This window comes from Pelobates fuscus, chromosome 10 (assembly GCF_036172605.1).
Source record: "Pelobates fuscus isolate aPelFus1 chromosome 10, aPelFus1.pri, whole genome shotgun sequence".
Lineage (NCBI taxonomy): Eukaryota > Metazoa > Chordata > Amphibia > Anura > Pelobatidae > Pelobates > Pelobates fuscus.
Window position 1 is genome coordinate 151,709,833 of NC_086326.1, and position 20,871 is coordinate 151,730,703.

Below are 20,871 nucleotides of genomic sequence, written 5' to 3' on the forward strand. Positions count from 1 at the left end.
ATCTGATATTGGATAGTTTATACAGAATTCCTCAACTTTTTTAAATCTTCAACAAGGAAAGTGAGGTATATCAAACAGAAACTTCCAGAGAAGTCAACAGATATTTATATTATAAGCATGGAAAGTTAAACTGATTTAAAAAAAGTGCTACCAGTCGTATTTAATTAGATAAACAAAAGGTTTGAGCACAGATTGAGATGAAAAAAATAATATGTGACACTATTGCACATGTCCATTTAAAATAAATGCTTATGTGGAAATGTTTGTAACAGTGACACAAACCATGTAACAAAATGGTCTACACGTGGTTATTCTCTTGTATGGGCTGCTAAATGATGCATGAGACACATCAGGCTTACAAGCAATTCACAAGTGGTTTGGATCTCTCGGCCCCCTTGTCCGTTTGGAAAAAAAGCTGCAAAACTAAAGATTATGGCTGATGCAGGCAGGGGCTCTGCTGTTTATCTGAGAGAAGTCAGTTGACGCTCTCAGCCAATCAATGGCTCACCATTCGGAAAAACTGTTTGAGAAATATATGTACGTTTCTTAAGCCACTTTGTGAAAGGGCAGCCACTGATTGGCTGAGAGCGTCAGCGGACTGCTCTCAGACAATCAGCAATGCCCTTGCCCTTAGCAGCAATAAATGTCCTTTTTGAAGCTTTTTTGGCAAACAGTATTACAGGGAGGCAAAGAGATCTGGTGCTGGTACACAGAATATGCGCTTAAACCATTCATGAACGGTCTATCCCCTAAGGTGAGTCTGTGCCAGGGACCTCCTGGCACCATAACAACTTAATTTCAATGAAGTTGTTATGGTGCCCATTAGTTCCTTTAATAAGCTTTCCAGCTGATTCAATACTGTTAGAAATACATTACAAAATATTTATCTACGGAAGTCACCATTAATATCTATGGGAACTGTTGCAGATAAATCATTTTGAAAGGGTTTTTTTTGTTTTTTTAACAGTATTGAATAATTTAGGAAGCTTATTAAATCAAGACATTTGTGAGTGAAATGATAAACCCAGTAATGTATCTAAATGTAAGTATCACATAAGTTTAAAACAATGTGAATAAATGTAAAAACAGAAAAAGTAACGTGAGATAGAAAATGAATTTAAAATGGAACTATTTGCTGTAAGTGCTAAGTCTTCAATATCTACAAAGCCTAAAATGGACAGTAAAAGAAATATTGGTTGAGACAGCATATCAACCTTCAAACGGTTGATTGCTGAACCAATTATTTACAAGTAACTAAATGAACCAAATGAAAATAGTTTCTATTAGGAATCTACAAACGTTTTCTATTCTAGTGTGCGATATGTATCAAGTTTACAGTCACTAGTGAAACATTAATCACCACAGAACATAGAAACTGTAACTATCTTTTGTGAGTTTTCAGGTGCTTGTTAAATGCAGATTTCAAGACAAAACCTTTCCCACATTCTTGACATGCATATGGTGACACGCCAGTGTGAGTCTTCTTATGTACATCAAGATCTGAATTATTAGTAAAGACTTTACCACATTCAGAACAAAGAAAAGGCTTGTGTTCTTTGTGAATGTTTCGATGTGCATCAAGATCTGTTGTTTTGGTAAAACACTGTCCACAATCAGAGCATATAATAGGTTTCTCGTCTACGTGAATTATCAGATGTAGATCAAGATCTGGCCGATTGACAAATGACTGTCCACATTCAGAACATGAAAATGGTTTGTCTCTGTGATCTTTTTGATGTGCCTCAAAATCTGAACTTTTGGTAAAGCATTTCCCACAATCAGAACATACAATTGGTTTTACATCCGTGTGAATCAGCTGATGTGCAAGAAACTCTGACTTAGAAGTAAAACATTGACTACACTGAGAACAAACAAATGGTTTCTCATCTATGTGAATCATTTGATGTAGGTTAAGAGTTGAGATACTAGCAAACCATTTTCCACATACCAAACAGATAAATGGTTTATTCCCTTTGTGAACTTTTTGATGCGCAACACAACCTGATTTTTGGCTAAAACATTTTCCACATTCAGAACATGCAAATGGTTTTTCCCCTGTGTGAGTTCGCCGATGTGCAACATAGCCTGATTTTTGGGTAAAACACTTCCCACAATCTGCACAAGCATATGGTTTCACACCTGAGTGAATTCGCCGATGGTTAATGAAACCAGAAATGCTACTGAAACATTTTCCACAATCAGGGCAAGAAAAAGGTTTCTCTCCTGTGTGGATTCTCTGATGGGCAACATAACTTGACTTTTGAGTAAAACATTTCCCACATTCAGAGCATCCAAACGGTTTCTCACCTGTGTGGACTCTCTGATGAGCAACATAAATTGATTTCTGTGTAAAACATTTCCCACATTCAGAGCATGCAAATGGTTTTTCACCAGTGTGAATTCTCTGATGTGCACTAAGATATGAGGAATTGGCAAAACATTTCCCACATTCAGCACAAGAAAATGGTTTCTCTCCTGTGTGAATCCTTCGATGCGCGATATATCCAGATTTTTGAGTAAAACATTTCCCACATTCAGAACACGCAAATGGACGCTCTCCTGTATGGATTCTCTGGTGAGCAACATACACAGATTTTTGGGTAAAACATTTGCCACAATCATAACATTCAAAAGGTTTCTCCCCTGTGTGTATTCTCTGATGGGTAATGTAACCTGACTTTTGAGTAAAACATTTACCACAATCAGGACATTCATATGGTTTCACACCCGAGTGAATTCGTTGATGGTTAACAAAACCAGAAATACTGCTAAAACACTTTCCACAAGCTGAACAAATAAATGGTTTTTCACCTGTGTGGATTCTCTTATGTGCAATATAACTTGATTTTTGGCTAAAACATTTCCCACACTCACCGCATGAAAATGGCTTCTCTCCTGTGTGAATTCTATAGTGTGCAACAAAACCTGATTTCTGAGTGAAACATTTTCCACAATCTGAACACACAAATGGTTTCTCACCTGTATGAGTCCGCTGATGGGTGATAAACCCTGAAACACTGCTAAAACATTTCCCACACTGAGAACAAGAAAAAGGTTTTTCTCCTGTGTGAATTCGTTGATGGGCCACATAACTTGCTTTTTGGGTAAAACATTTTCCACATTCAGCACAGGCAAATGGTTTCTCTCCCGTGTGTATTCTTTGATGTGTGATATAAATTGACTTCTGCGTAAAGCATTTCCCGCAATCAGCACATGCAAATGGTTTCTCCCCTGAGTGAATTCTCATATGAGCATTGAGATATGAGGGGTTGGCAAAACATTTCCCACATTCAGAACATGAAAAAGGTTTTTCTCCACTGTGAATTCGCTTATGTGCGATATATACTGACTTCTGTGTAAAGCGCTTTCCACAGTCAGAACATTCAAAAGGTCTTTCCCCTGTGTGTATCCGTCTATGCGCGATATACACAGACTTCTGAGTAAACCGTTTCCCACAATCAGAACATGCAAATGGTTTCTCACCCGTGTGAATTCGCCGATGAGCAATATAACCTGACTTCTGGGTAAAACATTTTCCACAATCACCACAAGCAAACGGCTTGATGCCTGTGTGAATTCTCTGATGAGTCAGAAAGCCAGAAATGCTACTAAAACACTTGCCACAGTCAGGACACACAAACGGTTTCTCTCCTGTATGAATCCTTTGATGTGTAATAAAACTTGCCTTCTGACTAAAGCATTTTCCACAATCAGGACATACAAATGGCTTCTCTCCAGTGTGTATTCTCTGATGTGCAATGTAACCAGACTTTTGAGTAAAACATTTCCCACAATCAGTACAGGCATATGGTTTTTCACCCGTGTGAATTCTATGGTGATTAACAAAACCAGAGATGCTACTGAAACATTTTCCACAATCAAAACATGCAAATGGTTTTTCCCCTGTGTGAGTCCTCCTATGTGCAATGTAGCTTGATTTTTGACTAAACCGTTTTCCACAGTCCGCACAAACAAATGGTTTCTCTCCTGTATGAATTCTTTTATGTGCATCATAACCAGATTTCTGTGTAAAGCACTTACCGCAATCAGAACATTTGAATGGCTTATAGCCTGTATGAATTCTGCGATGTACAAAAAGATTTGATTTACTAGCAAAACCTTTCCCACAATCAAAACACATAAACGGCTTTTTGCCCGAATGGACTTTCTGATGTCTAAGAAGTTCTGATTTATAAGAGAACCTTTTGCCACACTCGGAGCATGCAAACACGTTTCCATGAGTGTAGTTGCTAATGTGAGTTTCTGGATATTCTGGCTCCTGCTTTATTGTAAACATTAAGGACTTCTGGAAATGTTCATCACTGGAATGTGCTTCCTCAAACTTTATTCTCATAGATTTTCTCAAACTTTTTCTAGGTACACTTGCCTTGATCATGTTCTCTCTCTGATAACTTAGAGCAAAGAAACCAAGGTCTTCCATTACCCAGTCTGATGAATTGAGGGTAAAGTTGTGTCCATCGGCAGTTTTCCCCAAAACGCCATCTGGTAAAAAAGAATATTTTGTTCTGACACAGTATTGACATTATATTGTTAGGTTTACAGAACATAAAGCATTCTACTCTGTTCTATTTTCCCATGGTGGTCAGTCAATAGCTTTAGAAAAAGTTAAATTGCTCATTGGTTTCAGTCATACCTCCCAAAATGCATTTAAGACAACTCTGTCACACAAAAATAGCTTTGTATCATTCCATCAATATCTCAAAAAAATCTACACCCTTGTCTTATAATAGCAATAGTGCATGCATTAAAGGTTAATTAATAAAGCATTGGTAGTACACTGATAACATTTACCAGTGTTTTCGTAGTTATATGACAGTGCTGGCTTCTGCTGACCACTAACTCTATGCACAGTAGTTTTACATTCCTAAAATTAAAATTCATAAAATGCAGCTTCTGTTCGTGTCAGTTCAGCAGTCACTGCTAATTGTTTGTTGAAGCTTTAAAAAAAAAAAAAAGAAAAAAAACAGAGCTAAAAAAATATATAATCACTATGTAGTAAAATTGCAGAAAAGCAAATATAAGAAAATGTAGAGGGGTTTTAACAAGTTTATTGATATAATAGGTTGTCATAGACAGCATTATTCTGTATTATTCAGAGATCGCAGTGTCCCGGTCCCTAAATAAATGTATCAAGCAGTAAGCTGGACACATAGGAAATAGCCCAGTGATACCTGCAAGATTAATAGTACACGCAGGGGCTCAAAGACTCAAGACATTTGTTTTATCATTTATTGAGACAAAGCTTAACCCCTTAAGGACCAAACTTCTGGAATAAAAGGGAATCATGACATGTCACACGTCATGTGTCCTTAAGGGGTTAAGTGCACCTGGAAGCCAGCATTGTGACAATCATGCACTTACAGAGAGATGATAAATCTACGGGCTGAGCTAGGATCAGAAACCTGCCTGCATGCTATGATAGTAAATATAATGCATCTTTCTGAGCTCAATTTATTTATTAGCACGATGTATCTTTATACAGCATAGTAAATAGTGCTGAAACACTATTTACCCATTCTTGTGTAAATCCATCATTTTGGGGTTCACTGTTTTTGCAATTCAATCTGATAAATAAGTTATTAATTCTATTACAAAGTTGGGAACATGTGAATCTGAGGTAGGTATTGTGACGAAATGCCCTTCGCCACTTGCTTATGGAGGAGCCTAATTGCCAGCCTCCTGCCTTATGACTATGGCCCTGCGGTGTATGGCCCTTTAAAAACATTATTTGGGCATATTGAGACAGTGCCCCTTTAACACTGTGTCCCCAGACTGTGAACATACTTTGTTTGTGTCCTTTTCCTATATGGTTCGGTAATTGGGGCTTACCGAACCGGCAGACCACACACAAGTGGAGTGTGCAGCCCATTTACCTCCTAGGCTGGTGGTTAACCGCAAGTTAATTGTTGAATGCTGGGTGGCCCCCGTACGTATAGTCGAACACGTGGCGTCGACCATCTTGTTTAGTCGAACCTGGTCAGCTGTGTTTTGCCGTCAAGTTCATGGAACTGAAATAGTCTACACAACGGCACGAACACCGCTGAACCTTACCTTCTTTGCCACTTCGATGGAAATCGACGTGCGTTCGCATATTCGAATGCCGCATTAATATGGGATTTTTGCATGAACTGACTGCCGTTCGTGCATTCGAATGGGACGTAGTCTTTTTTCTATGTAAAATAGACCGACTACACAGCCCAAATCTATGGAACTCTTTTGGGCAGGAAAGCCATGCTTGCGGTCGGTCAAATAGGACTACCAGCTATCTTCCAAACCACTGAACCAATTCGGATGATTTCTACATATGTCTGTATACTGATTATGCTGGTTCAGAATATGTTGTATGGAAATTGCATGTATAGTTTGGAAGTTATGAATATTGTTTAAAGCTGTATATTTTCCTGCCTGTGATAATTAAGTTAGCCCATTGTGTTCAGTAATTATATCACAGGCAGAGGGGAGGGTTTGTGTGTAGTATTTGGGAGTGTTTAAATGTACAAGTCTGTCCTGATTGGTTTTTCGAACATTATGTCCTGTATTCCACAAGGTCCACGTGGGTGGTAACCTTGTGGGAAAACTTGTATATAAGAGACAATAAACCCTAAGACTGCGGAGTTCCTGTTTTACCCTCAACATAGAGCCTCGTCTCATGTGTGGGGGAAAAGGCTGCATCTACACCGGGGATTTCTATACACTGTATACTCCCCTGGCTATAATCACTAAGCTCTTTTAAGAGCTTGTTCCTGCTTCGATCTCTGAAGGAAGAGAGGTTCACCCACTGGAGCCTGTTTGTACGTCCAGGGTGGGTAGGAGACGTTGAGACCCCCAACCAAGCTGCGGCGGTTAGTGGGGTCTGCAGTGCTTATGGTGTCGAGTGGAGTGCTTGGAGTCTTCAGGAAGCACTAGGAGCATCCATCAATGGAGGTACCCAGTCGGGGTGCCAGGTGATCCGTTACAGGTATAAATTGAAATTATTATTAATCATTAACTTTTTGACTTGTTAACCCCTTAAGGACCAAACTTCTGGAATAAAAGGGAATCATGACGTGTCAGACATGTCATGTGTCCTTAAGGGGTTAACAGATCCCAGTGTTTTTATTTTACCTTTTCCTTTGTGATAGATGATTTAAGTTAACAATTCATTGAAAAGGTTTTTCTTTGATTTTTTTATCTTTCAACTTAGTTGATATACAAACAAAGAAAATATGGATTTATTTTTTTCCTGCACGTTTCTCTTTCGGGGTGTATAAACCTGCTCCCTACAGTTCTTGCCATCCCTCCCATCTTGCTCTGGCATAGACTTTTCGGATGTGCCAGGGAATACACAAATGAAAGGCTTCTCATTGATAAGGACCTGTAGTGGAGCAGCTAGCTTGCACACACGATTGTGGCTTTCCAATAAGCTATAATACAGCATATTTAGAATGGGTGAGGACAAGATCATGGCACCTGCCATTCCCGTTAGCACTGTGGCTATAATATAAGCAAACCTGCCCAGCTGTCTGATCAGCATTTTTATAAACAGTCACAAATGTGACTGACTCCAGCAAGCTGAAGTGCTTTATGTGTCTTGCATGTTCTTTTAACTGTTTTATCTCAAATTATAGCGATTTGCTCCCATACTAGCAAAATGCAAGACTAGGCTTGGAGTAGAGTTATTGGTAGACTAATACTGTTCCTCTCATTTGACTGTCACTTATCTGCGGATGATACCATTGAAAAATAAACCAGTGTGTGGCGAAAGTAACCTCGCCACTGGATTTTGGAGGGGCCTGCTTGCCAGCCTCTTGCCTCAGTACTATGGCCCATGTGTTAGACTTTGGTTCAGAACTATGAAAAAGCTTTCTGTTCCATCCGCATGTCTGTTCGGTAGATTGCATTCCCCTCCTATTCTAACATTGTCCCGTTTGACTACCGAACAACCGCACAAACCAGGGACCACCCGGGAGCTTGTTAACACCTATTAACACCTTGGAACGGATCCAAGCTATACCTGCTAGACTCTCTGGAGTAGGAGAGGACCCACTGGATGAGGGATCCTGGGCTTTGGTCCAGAGTGGGTGGAGGACAGAGAGACCCCAGCCAAGCTGTGGCGGCTAAAGGGCTACTGTGCTTATGGTGTCCAGTGCAGTGCTTATAGTACTCCAGGCTACTAGGAAGCAGCAATTGGCGCAGGCACCCAGTCGGGGTGCCAGGCAGTCTGTCACATAGTGTAAGATATTTTTTTCCATGTGATGACTCATTTTCTTTTAAGTTTTATAAATGACATCACAATCCATCTCAGGCAAGGTATAGCCAGAGCACACATGGCAAGTGAGGACTAATAGAAACAGTTTGTCCTTTCTCCTCTTCTCTGTATACGGTCTCTACGCAAACTTCCAGGAGCATAATCAGAGCTTAGAACAATGGGGAACCACAGTTAAAAATGTCCAACTTTATTTTTATTATTTTCTCATATTTTTAAATAAACGGTTAAGTAAACATATTTTAAATCCTGTAACTTATGTGCACAAGTCTACCAAGCATTTATTGTTGTGTATTTTACTGCATTTAAAGCCTGATCATCGATTGCTCATTATTGTTTGATTCAAAGAAGCATTCTCCACCACACACACACACACACACACACACCGTCATGCTTTTTGGGATGTAATAGTGCTTTTTTTTTTAATTTCTTATCTTCTTTTGATAATTTCTTTCCAGGATTTTCTTTTTAGAAGATATTTTATTTGTGCTTTCTATTTTTTAATTCAGCTCTGTCTATTTATTCTCTACTTTCCAGTATCTCCAGTAAGCTGTTGTGAGACAGAACTTTAAATTAAAAGAATGTTATTTGCTTTGAATATAAAACAAATCACACACGTATGTGATATTTTGTATACAATACAGCACACTAGAAAATGTAGTTCTAAATGTATTTTGGTTGATATTATGTAGCCTAATGAAGTTATGTATTAGTTTTCCTTTATAAAATGTAACTGGTGTATAGTTACACTGTGAACAGGTCCTTCTGCTGCCATCACCAAGTCTTCTACTTCTCTTGGTTACTTAGATATTTTTATTATTACACATATAAATTGTCTAGGGAACATAATTCTATCTAATCTTAGAAACTATAGTTGACCTTGTGAGTGCTTACTTACCTGTGATTCACAGCCCTTTTAGAGCCAACCTCTTGCATGCTGAAGTTCCACATTTTAACACCACCTATCACGCATGATGGGATTTACCTTTTAAGTCTGTTTCAAGGTAGTCATAGAAATTCTCACGTGGTAAACCCCAAGTTGTAATGTATTCTTCCTTTAATGTAGCTTTTGAAAGTGGAGAATTTGGGAAGTGAGTTCGAAAATATTAAAAGATTTTTTTTTTTAAGGTTCCATAAACTCTGTAAAAACAAGGCTCTACTGTTGTATAGTGTCAGGTTCACATAAGTACAACTTAACATAACTAGCTCCAAAGGCTTCTCTATAGTCTGATTAACTTGCGTCCACCTCCACAACTGAAGAATAATTGCCTGAAGAGGGTCTCTACTCTTAAGCAGCCACAGCTACAGAAGTCAACTGCGATGGTTCACATACATGAAAAATTACAACCAAGTAATAGCAAAAAGACAAAGTATTTACTCTCTTTGGGCATCTTCATATTTTGTATGGCACAACTGCAATTCTGCCTAGAGAAAACGGTCTCCAAAAACTCAGTGACATGGTAAGGAGTGAATTAGTCATACATGTACCACTGGGAGTAAACTACCCCTGCAATGGGAGATCCATGGGACAAGTAAAATGAAGCCGATTTACAGAGACATTGAAAGACGAAAGCCATTAATGGGGGTGGGGAGGGGCAGATTGTTTTGTGGTATGATAAGACTAAAGCTGAAAGTTTGCACCTTAACACAAAGTAGATTCTGGTCACATCAACTCCATGACATGGCCTGTTGGTGCTAGCATCATACTGTGGGGATGCATTTCATTGGCAGGAACCTGGAAACAGTGCAGGACGGAGGACAAGATGGATAACGCCTAATACATGTTAAGGGTAAGGGAAAAGCAGTCTCCAAGATACCGGAGACTGGGCTGGAGGATCTACAGCATTAGATTGACCCTAAACAATGGACTGATATAAAACCAAAAAGGTTTAAAGTCCTCAAATGGACCAGTCAAAACCGATACCTCAATCTGATTGAGACTCTGTGGTAAGGCTTACTATTGCTTTTACCAACACTTCCATTACATCTCAAAAGAACTAAGGCAAAAATTGGAGGATTCAGGGCACAATGCTGGTAGGAACTTATCCAAACAAATAGACAGCTGCAATATCAGTCAAAGGTAGTTCTACCAGGGTTTTACTCAATAATAAATACATATACAGCCAAAGAATGTTTTTAACTTTTGAAGCACACTAAGAAAAATGATCACTGTAATTTGCAAATCCAAACAAAATAATCCCTTTAAATTTCAGCATGTAACACTACAAAATATGGAGACAACCCCAAGGGATGAATACTTACACAGATATATTTTTGCTAGCCATTCTCTTCCAATTCAAGGGCCAAATTACATAAAATGAGTTAATGTGGAGTATTGGTCAAGTTTCTTTTTATTCATGGTGTATCTTCACACGTGTGAGATTTAGTACGTACCTGTTTGCAGCCTCCATTAATATCCCACAATACTCTGCTCATTATATTTCCACTCAATCAGCACACACTATAGTGAGAGCATTGTGACATGTACATGGCCCCAGAGTTGGAAGAAACCTCCAACTCAGCCGAGTTGAATTTGAGAGTCTGTTATTTCAGTAGATCGGCCAAAAGGTGCAGTACAAATTTATTAAACTGTGTATAATGAATTTCCCTGAAACGGAAAAAGAAATACACATTCAAGGCACCTAAAATGTAAAATATATATATATATATATGTGGTAACTGTGGCGGAACCAGCCTCGCCACTGGGCATTGGAGAAGACTGATTGCCAGCCTCCTGCCATGTGACTATGGCCCCTGGGAGACTTTGCCCTGTGTAAGCATTATTTGGGCTTATTGGATTTTGAAACACTTTTTCTGCCTCTTTGAATACATGAGAAGGTGTGCCCCTCCCCATTTCCTGTCTATTGTTCTCCAGCAGGGTGTTGTCGCAGGGACACTGCCAGACCAGTTGAAACTTGTTGCTAAACTTTAACCCCATGGCGATTTGACTGTGTTTGTGGAATCTGAGCGCTGTTCGTATCAGGGCCGTCTTTAATATGGATTGGACCCTGGGCAAACATTTGCTTGGGCCCCCTGAACCCTGTCGTCCCCTCCCTGGCATGCAATCATGCCCCCCACCCCAACGCAGAGGCGGACGTAAAGTAGAGAGGGCTCTGGTGCATGAATTATTTTGGGCAAGAGGGGGCAAAAGGCAGATCCCCATCTGTCATGCAACTCCAACAATCATGCAGATGCAACTATACAGACACATTTACACACATACAGATGCACACACTGACACACACGCAGATACACGCAGATACACAATGACAACACACAGACACACAGATACATAACCTGACAAATGCAGATACAAACACTGACACACATGCAGATACACACATTGGCTACATACGGATACATGCACAGACATACTGACTGGCACACACACAGATACATACATACTGACAACATACAGATACACACTGACACACACACACACAGACACTGTGACAGACATACTGACACTGTGACAGACATACTGACTGGCACACCGACATACATACAGACACACAAACTGACACACACACACACACAAAGACATACATACTGACACACACACACAGACATACTGACACACACAGACATACATACTGACACACAAACACACACACACAGACAGACACTCTTCAGTTTCCTACCTTTGAAAGAGGCTTCCTTCCCTGGGGTCCAGTGTGCTGGCTGGGGTAGTTGGGAGTCTGTCTCTGCTTGCTCCCCCTCCTCACTGGATCCTGGCTCAGCAGCCTCCCGTGCGGCCCGATATCTGTGAGGTAGGAGGAAGTGATTCGCGGACGTCACTTCCTCCCATGCAGCCGTTAAGCAAGGGCCCGGTCGCGCTGTTAAAGGGCCACAGCGCCGACCGGACCCCTGCTGGAACATGCTCACTGGGTGGCCCTAAGGGTATGGGCCACCCGGTGGGCCCCATTAGTGTGCGGGCCCCGGTGCAGCCGCGATACTAGCACCGCGGGCCCATTAGGTAGGGAAATATTTTTTTTCAAAAGTTTTTTATTGCAGGCAGCGGGGCCCACGGGGCAGCTGCTTTGGGCCCCCCATGAGTAACTGGGCCCAGGACAGCTGCCCCGTTTGCCCCTCCTTAAAGACGGCCCTGGTTCGTATATAGTCAGCGCTCAGATCCAAGCTATCTGTGCGGGTTCTGTTCAATATGATAGGAATTATGTATTTTTATGTGTTTTTACTGTTGTTGTAAATGGAGATATTTTCTGTATGCTGGGGATAATTGGCTTACCACACCCAAGCCATGCTTGCAGTTGGTCAAACATTTCCAAATAACTTTTGAACCACTGGATCAATTTGTATGATTTTGACATATGTTTGTATTTGGACTATGCTGATTCTGAAAATGTAAATTTATGTGAATGTGATGTATACCTGGGCGCAGCATGAGGAGAGGGGCTGACAGAAGGGAAGCGCTCAGCGCTCCCTCCTGTCACTCCCTCACTGTAGCGTGGCCGAGCACTGTATGGTACGCGGGTAAAGGGAGCATCTGTCTCCTGTACCCGGCCGGACTAACAGGAAGTGCACACAATAAATTGACAGGGAGGGGGGAAAAGAAATTGACGGGGGGGGGGGGGGGGGGGAGAATAAATTGACAGGGAGGGGGGGAGAGAAAGAAATTGACAGGCAGAGGGGGGAGAAATAAATTGACAGGGAGGGGGGGGAGAGAATTAAATTGACAGGGAGGGGGGAGAGAATTAAATTGACAGAGAGGGGGGGAGAATTAAATTGACAGGGAGGGGGGAGAATTAAATTGACAGGGAGGGGGGAGAATTAAATTGACAGGGAGGGGGAGAGAAAGAAATTGACAGGGAGGGGGGAGAGAAAGAAATTGACAGGGAGGGGGGAGAGAAAGAAATTGACAGGGAGGGGGATAGAAAGAAATTGACAGGGAGGGGGATAGAAAGAAATTGACAGGGAGGGGGAGAGAAATAAATTGACAGGGAGGGGGAGAGAAATAAATTGACAGGGAGGGGGGAGAGAAATAAATTGACAGGGGGGGGAGAGAAATAAATTGACAGGGAGGGGGGAGAATTAAATTGACAGGGAGGGGGAGAAAGAAATTGACAGGGAGGGGGGAGAGAAAGAAATTGACAGGGAGGGGGGAGGGAAAGAAATTGACAGGGAGGGGGGAGGGAAAGAAATTGACAGGGAGGGGGAGAGAAAGAAATTGACAGGGAGGGGGAGAGAAAGAAATTGACAGGGAGGGGGGAGAGAAAGAAATTGACAGGGAGGGGGGAGAGAAAGAAATTGACAGGGAGGGGGGAGAGAAAGAAATTGACAGGGAGGGGGGAGAGAAAGAAATTGACAGGGAGGGGGGAGAGAAAGAAATTGACAGGGAGGGGGGGAGAGAAAGAAATTGACAGGGGAGGGTGGGGGAATGAGAGTGGGGAGGGGTAGGGAAGAAGAGAGTGACAACGGGGGAGAAGAGAGTGACAAGGGGGGGAGAAGAGAGTGACAAGGGAGAGAGGGAGAAGAGAGTGACAAGGGAGAGGGGGAGAAGAGAGTGACAAGGGGGGGGAAAGAGAGTGACAAGGGAGAGGGGGAGAAGAGAGTGACAAGGGAGGGAGAGGGGGGAGAAGAGAGTGACAAGGGAGGGGGAAGAGATTGACATCCATCACACACACACACACACACACACAATGCACCACTTACACACAAAGACAATGCACCCCTTGCACACAGAAAAACACACAATGCATTACACACACAGACACACACACAAGCAATGCAACCCTTACACACAATGCATCTCTTACACACAATGCATTCCTTACACACACTTAATGCACCCCTTACAGACGCACACACTGCATCCGTACATACACAAACACACCTTGCAGCCCTTACACATACAAACACAGATTCACACAATGCATTCCTTACACACATATCAGGACATTCCCTACACACTCCACCCCCTGTGAACAAACTCATTGGTGGAACATGAAGGTGGACCCTGGGACCCAGACCTTGAGCTGTGTAAAGGGCCCCCAAAAAATGGAGCTGCTTCCCGTTCTCCCAGAACATTGATTTTTGTGACCACAGTTACAAACAGCCTCCAGACTGCAGCTAGAGTCCATCATCATCCTCATCTGGTTGTAAGTAGGCAATCTAGTATATCATTCGTGGCACTAATCTCTAATTTAGCTCACATTAAAGAAACACTATAGTCCCCAGAACCACTTCAGCTTAATGTAGTGGTTCTGGTGTCTATAGCCTGTCCCTGCAGGCCTTTTAAAGTAAACACGGCGGAACTGCAGCACTGGCGTTAGTTAACATGGCAGATCATATGGGTGGGGCATTGTGATGTCACATGGGGTTGGGGGGCGGCAAACTTTACTTTTGCCTAGGGCGGCAAAAATCCTTGCACCGGCCCTGTCGGAGTGTATTGTACATATTGATTGGTTGTTCTGCAAAACCCTGTGGGCAGTACTATGTGTGTAAAATGTGCATAAAAGCAGAGTGTTGGATTAAAGCTTCAGTTCTACTTCACCCTCAATTTGGAGTGCCGTCTCTTATTGGGGGAATCTGCTACAAGGGATTGCTATGCTCTGCATATTCCCTTGCTAAGTTCTTTTAAGAGCTTGTTTCTGTTTTGCTCGCTGAAGGAGTCTTCGTTGGTTATGGTGTCTGCTGGAGTGCTTGGAGCCTACAGGAAGCGCTAGGAGCATCCCTCAACGGAGGTACCCAGTCGGGGTGCCAGGTGATCCGTTACATTGGTGGCAAGCGGTGGGATGGCGTCCTAGTGCGAGGAGAGACAACTGGTCTCACTCCCCAGCGGCAGAGCGCATTATTGGAAGGGGAGACAGTCTGTCTCACTTCCCAGCAGCAGTATGGGTTACTGGGAGAAAAGACAGTCTGTCTCTCTCCCCAGCGGCAGTGTGCATCCTTGGGAGAGGAGACAGTTGGTCTCTCTCCCCAGCAGCAGTGTGAGCTCCTGGGAGCCGAAGGTGCCGTCCTTCCTCCCCAGCGGCTGAGTATGTTATTGGAAGGGGAGACGGTCGGTCTCACTTCCCAACAGCTGCACGAGTTATTGGGAGCAGAGACAGTTGGTCTCTCCCCCCAGTGGCAGAGGGTATTACAGGAAGGAGAGACAGTCGGTCCCCCTCTCCAGCATTGGAGAGAGTGTCAGGGAGAGGAGCCAGTTACCACCTCTCACAAGCGGCAGCTTATTTCCCAAACGGGGACCTTATTCTCCCAGATGGGACTGCGGTCTCTGCACCCGGTCTACAGGGGTGCGGGATAGCCGGTCCAGATCCCCAGCAGCAGGACTGCTTATCAAAAGGGGAGACCGTTGGCCTCCTGCCATGTGACTATGGCCCCTGGGAGACTTTGCCCTGTGTAAGCATTATTTGGGCTTATTGGATTTTTCTGCCCCTCTCCTGTTTCCTGTCTATTGTTCTCCAGCAGGGCGTTGTCCCAGGGACACTGCCAGACCAGTTGGAACTTGTTGCTAAACTTTAACCCCGTGGCGATTTGACTGTTTGTGGGATCTGAGCGCTGTTCAGATATAGTGAGCACTCAGATCCAAGCTATCTGGGGATAGGTTAATTGTGGGGGTTCTGTTCAGTATGATAGGAATTATGTATTTTTATGTGTTTTTACTATTGTTGTAAATGGATATATTTTCTGTATGCTGGAGATAATTGGCTTACCACACCCAAGCCATGCTTACAGTTATCAACGGCAGCAGCACCTTCCTGGTGTCGCATACCGGTTGGAGGAACAAATGGCCTGGCGGATGCCGCTTCTGGGAGACCAACCCAGGGGACCGATTTGAATGATTTTGACATATGTTTGTATTTGGAGTATGCTGATTCTGAAAATGTAAGTATTGATTGGTTGTTCTGCAAAACCCTGTGGGCAGTACTATGTGTGTAAAATGTGCATAAAAGCAGAGTGTTGGATTAAAGCTTCAGTTCTACTTCACCCTCAATTTGGAGTGCCGTCTCTTATTGGGGGAATCTGCTACAAGGTATTGCTATGCTCTGCATATTCCCTTGCAAAGTTCTTTTAAGAGCTTGTTCCGGTTTTGCTCGCTGAAGGAGTCTACGGTGGTTACGGTGTCTGCTGGAGTGCTTGTAGCCTACAGGAAGTGCTAGGAGCATCCTTCAACTGAGGTACCCAGTCGGGGTGCCAGGTGATCCGTTACAGTAACGGACAGTATATTTATTGGGGGAAATTGTGAATAAAATGAATGGGATATATAATAGGATTATATGCTACTTTTTATGAAGAAAAGTATAGATTTTATAAAATAAAAAAAAAGAGAGAGATAAACACTCGCACCAGATTGTGTCAATGTTTAACCTTCTGTTTTATAATGTGCATTACTAACCTGCACCAGCATTAATGTAATTATTTATCTTCTCCTTCGACCGACGTTCACCTCTCACGTACGGCTCTTCTCCTCGTTCCATCACCGACACAATCGGAGGTGTTACATTGATTCGTCCTGTATGTGTAAACAGGGGTAATGGTGCACAATGAGATTTTGAGCTCACCCCAAGCTTGCCACAATGTCAGGACATAAATACAAGACACGCAAAAATGCACAAACTTAACCTATAAGATGGCGATTTACACAATATAAATTTACTGGCAGATTATTAGCAGGAAAACACTCAAATTGGATTTAGTTGTGTTTAGACCAGTTATTATTTTATTATTTATATAGCGCCATCAGATTCCGTAGCACTATACAATGGGGTTCTGTGATTTTCCCTTAATTTGATGGGAGCTACATATTATTTATAAGGCTGCATTATTAATACGCCACAACTCCAGCAAAGCTTATCGAATACTATACTCGATCAATTTCTGGTTTCTTTATTTCCCCAATTAATGTTCAGTTTCTCTCTTTTTTATTTTGGCTCTCCTTTCTAAACTGTTTGTCTAGTTTGCTTATAACCTTTCTATTTTTCCCCCAGGCTAAGAGCTTTAAAGACCATTATTACTCTATCCATGTTGGTGGATCAAAGTATTACTGTCTTACACTGCTTTTTTAAATTTTTTTATTTATTATTTCATGCATATCAAGTGATTACAACAATGGGTTTGGTAGAAGCATTTCGATTTGTACAGGATACTTGTTTTGAGACATACTTCTATATATGGTTATAATTGGTGTCATTTTACATGCATACACTGTGTTAGAAGGTGGTAACAATACTGAGCATATGTTCCAGTGTGGATCGGTAGGGTGGCGATCTGTTCCGTTACTTTGATCACCTTGTAGGGTCGGGGTCTTGATCGATGCTCATTGTTGGAGATCGTTCGTAGCATGTATCTTTTTGACTCTTGAAGTTTGTATGCCCGTGAGGATAACGTTTTGTTATATATGTATTTTCAAGTTAAATATAGCTACCTTGTATGAACATGAATATTTTTAGTGAAGTGACCACAGATAGGTCAGCGTAGATAGGTGAAGAGATGAGGGTAGGTGCGTAAGAATAAAGGGGGGGGGGGGTAGGGTAGGTTATAGGCTCCGCTTGTGTGGGTCAGGACGCCTCCGGGGATTTTAAGTAGTAAGTGACAATGCGTCAGTGTGTTCGTCAGCGGTTAGTATAGTCTTCCCATGGCTCCTATGTTTTGAGGAAGAGTGAGTAGGTATCTGATTTGTGCTGTTAATTTATCCATGAGATGGGCCTCCTTGATGTTGCGGATGACCCTCTCCATTTGTGGTATGTCCGTTTGCAGCCAGGTTTGTGCTATGGCTCTCGTAGCGGCCAGGTTTATTTTGTTGAGTAATTTTTGTTCTTTGTTAGGTAGGCAGTCAGTCGGTCTTGCTATTAGGAATGTCCATGGGTCTGGTCTTATCGGTCTGCGTAGCACTTCTGACGCTAGTTGGGCTACGTCTCCCCAAAAGGGCAGGTCCACCACATATGTAGATATGTGCCTTTCTCGCCACAGTCTCTCCAGCATACGTCAGTAGGTGTTTTGCCAATGCAGTGCAGCTTAACTGGGGTGGTTTACCACATCATAAGTGTTTTGTAACATTGTTCTCGGTGCAGCACGCATGTGGATGCTTTTGCTGCTGACTCCCATATGTCTTGCCACTCTCCGCTCTCTAATGTTTGCTGTAGGTCCGTTTCCCACTATGTGACATATTAGGGGGTATAGGTATTATCTGCTGGTGCATTTAGTTGTGTATAAAGGAGTGTAATAAGGCCAGTACGTGGTCCGCTAGTCATGCAGAGTGTTTCATAGAAGGTTGGTTTGGCATTAGCGGCTGTCCGTACTTGTGTGCGTCCGGCAAAATCCCGGAGTTGTATGTACCTAAAGTGATCTTTGGTGGTTAGTGGAGCTAGTGTCTTTAGGTTCTCGAAGGTTGTGAGTGTGCCTGTTTTGTATAGCTGGTGGTATCGTTGTACTCCTGTCTTACACTGCCTTTTAAGGCTTTTCCTCTGCAGTTGGTGCTGCAAAAAGTGTACAACCACACAATATTACTGGTAGAAATAGTAGCACACCTGACATACTGCTCTTCTTGGCAGCAGTTTTCTTTGGAATTGTCATTATTGTTAAAGTTTAATCACATCTTAGCTGACAGTGATGCCATGTATTTTGCAAAAGTGTCTTAGGTTTGCACCTTGACTACATAAATACTCTCTCAACCACACGTATATCATGCCTTTCCTACCCTTCAGACTTTCTCCAAGGCTACTGAACAAGAGGTGGCTGCGCTTCTCCTCTTCTCTTGCCCCACCACTTGCACACTCGATCCTGTCCCATCTCACCTTAACCGATCTCTCTCCCCTTGTCGTGCGCCTTTCTTAACACACATCTTCAACTGCTCTCTCTCTCTTCTGGCGTTGTCCCTGCTGACCTTAAACATGCCACTTTAGTACCTATCCTTTAAAAAAAAAAAAAAAAAAAAAAGATCTGTTGACCCAACCTCTCCCTCTAACTATCGTCCCATATCCCTGCTCTCTTTTTCCTTAAAGCTTATGAAAAGACTTGCCTTTAACCATATGGCTCACTTCCTCAATTTCAACTCTCTCCTTGACCCTCTTCAATCTGGCTTCTGCCCTCTCCACTCTACTGAGACTGCTCTTATCTAAGTTACTAACAACCTAATCGCAGCTAAATCCAAAGGCCACTACCCCATACGAATTCTTCTTGACCTCTCTGCTGCCTATGACATCATGCTCTCCTTCTTCAAACTCTTCAATCACAGTCTCTGTGACTCTGTCCTCATGTGGTTTTCGCTTATCTCTCCCAACACTTATTCCGTGTCTCCTTTTCTAATGATACCTCCTAGGCTCATTCTGTCTCGGTTGGAGTCCCCCAAGGGTCTGTCCTTAGTCCCCTTCTATTTGCTCTTTATACTGCCTCTCTTGGCAAGCTTATTACCTCTTTTGGATTCCACTACCACTTATATATATCTCCTCCTCTGACCTCTCCCCTGCCATCCTGCAACGTGTCACTGCTTGCCTTTCTTCCATCTATGACTGGATGCCGTCCTGCTTTCTGAAACTCAATCTCTTTAAAACTGAGCTCCTTGTCTTTCCTCCTCCCAATACTGATCCTCCTCTTTCGCTCTCCCTTCAAATTAGGGGTATCCATATAAGTCCATCCTTGCAAAAGCACTGTCTTGTCGACATAGCCGCATCCGCCCCTTTCTTACGGAAATGCTACCAAGGGGCTTGTCCATGCTCTAGTAATTTCCTGCATGGATTATTGTAAACCTCTGCTATTTGGTTTTCCCAAAAGCCATATTACCTTGTTACAGTCTGTAATGAATGCTGCCGCCAGACTGATTTTCCTCACCTGTCGCTCCTCTCACACCTCTCCTCTCTGTCAGTCTTTGTATTGGCTACCTGTATCCTATAAGAATCCATTCAAAGTGCTAACCCATACCTTTAAATCACTGAATTCTAGCCCCTCATATCTCTTCACAGATCCATAGGTATGACCCTTCTCTGTCTCTCAGTTCTGCCCGTGACCTTCTCCTGTCCGCTGCTCACACCCGTACAGCCAACTCATGCTTGCATGACTTTTTGTGGGCGGCTCACTTCCTATGAAATAGCCTGCCTACCGCCATCAGACTCTCCCCTAGTTTTCAATGGTTTAAGAAGTGCATTAAAACCCATCTCTTTAGGAATGCTTATGGCCTCCCAGAGTACCCTCTACCTCACATACCTGTCTCTTGCTCTCTCCTAAAGGGCAGCACTCTACTTTCTCCTCCAGCTCTGCTTCACTCCAACCTTATTTGATTACTATTTCCTGGCCTAATGTGTTTTATGCCCCACCTCCTATAGACTGTAAGCTTGTTTGAGCAGGGTCCTCTACAACCTATCGTTACCTCTCATAATATTGTAATGTGATACAGAATCGGTTGGCGCTCTACAAATAGCAATAATAATAATAATGAGCACATGCAAAATTATGTATTTCAGTAACACATTTTCATGGAAAGAGAAGTCAAATATTTTGTTTAATTTTCAATAATTTCAGATCTGTCTTTGGTACTTGGAGAGAAACACTTTGCAGTATTGGTTTCTCCAATAGTGCACAAAGAAAGATTTCACAATACTTTTTCCAAACTCCCTCATTCGAACAGCGCTAATGCCGGGACCCGGAATGTG

At 42.5% G+C, this 20,871-nt stretch overlaps 1 protein-coding gene across 4 annotated transcripts in view; it reads right to left on the minus strand.

Moving 5' to 3' along the window:
- Positions 1-1,123: 1,123 nt before the first annotated feature.
- LOC134575153 (zinc finger protein 585A-like) overlaps positions 1,124-20,871 on the minus strand; it is a 48,529-nt gene continuing 28,781 nt past the window's right edge. For all 4 annotated transcript variants that reach the window (XM_063434371.1, XM_063434372.1, XM_063434373.1 and 1 more), the window contains 2 exons: positions 16,623-16,739; positions 1,124-4,503 (listed from right to left, as the gene is read on the minus strand). In XM_063434371.1, coding sequence (XP_063290441.1) covers positions 1,382-4,503; positions 16,623-16,739 — 3,239 coding nt within the window. In that variant the 3' untranslated portion in view covers positions 1,124-1,381. The remainder of the gene's footprint in view (positions 4,504-16,622; positions 16,740-20,871) is intronic.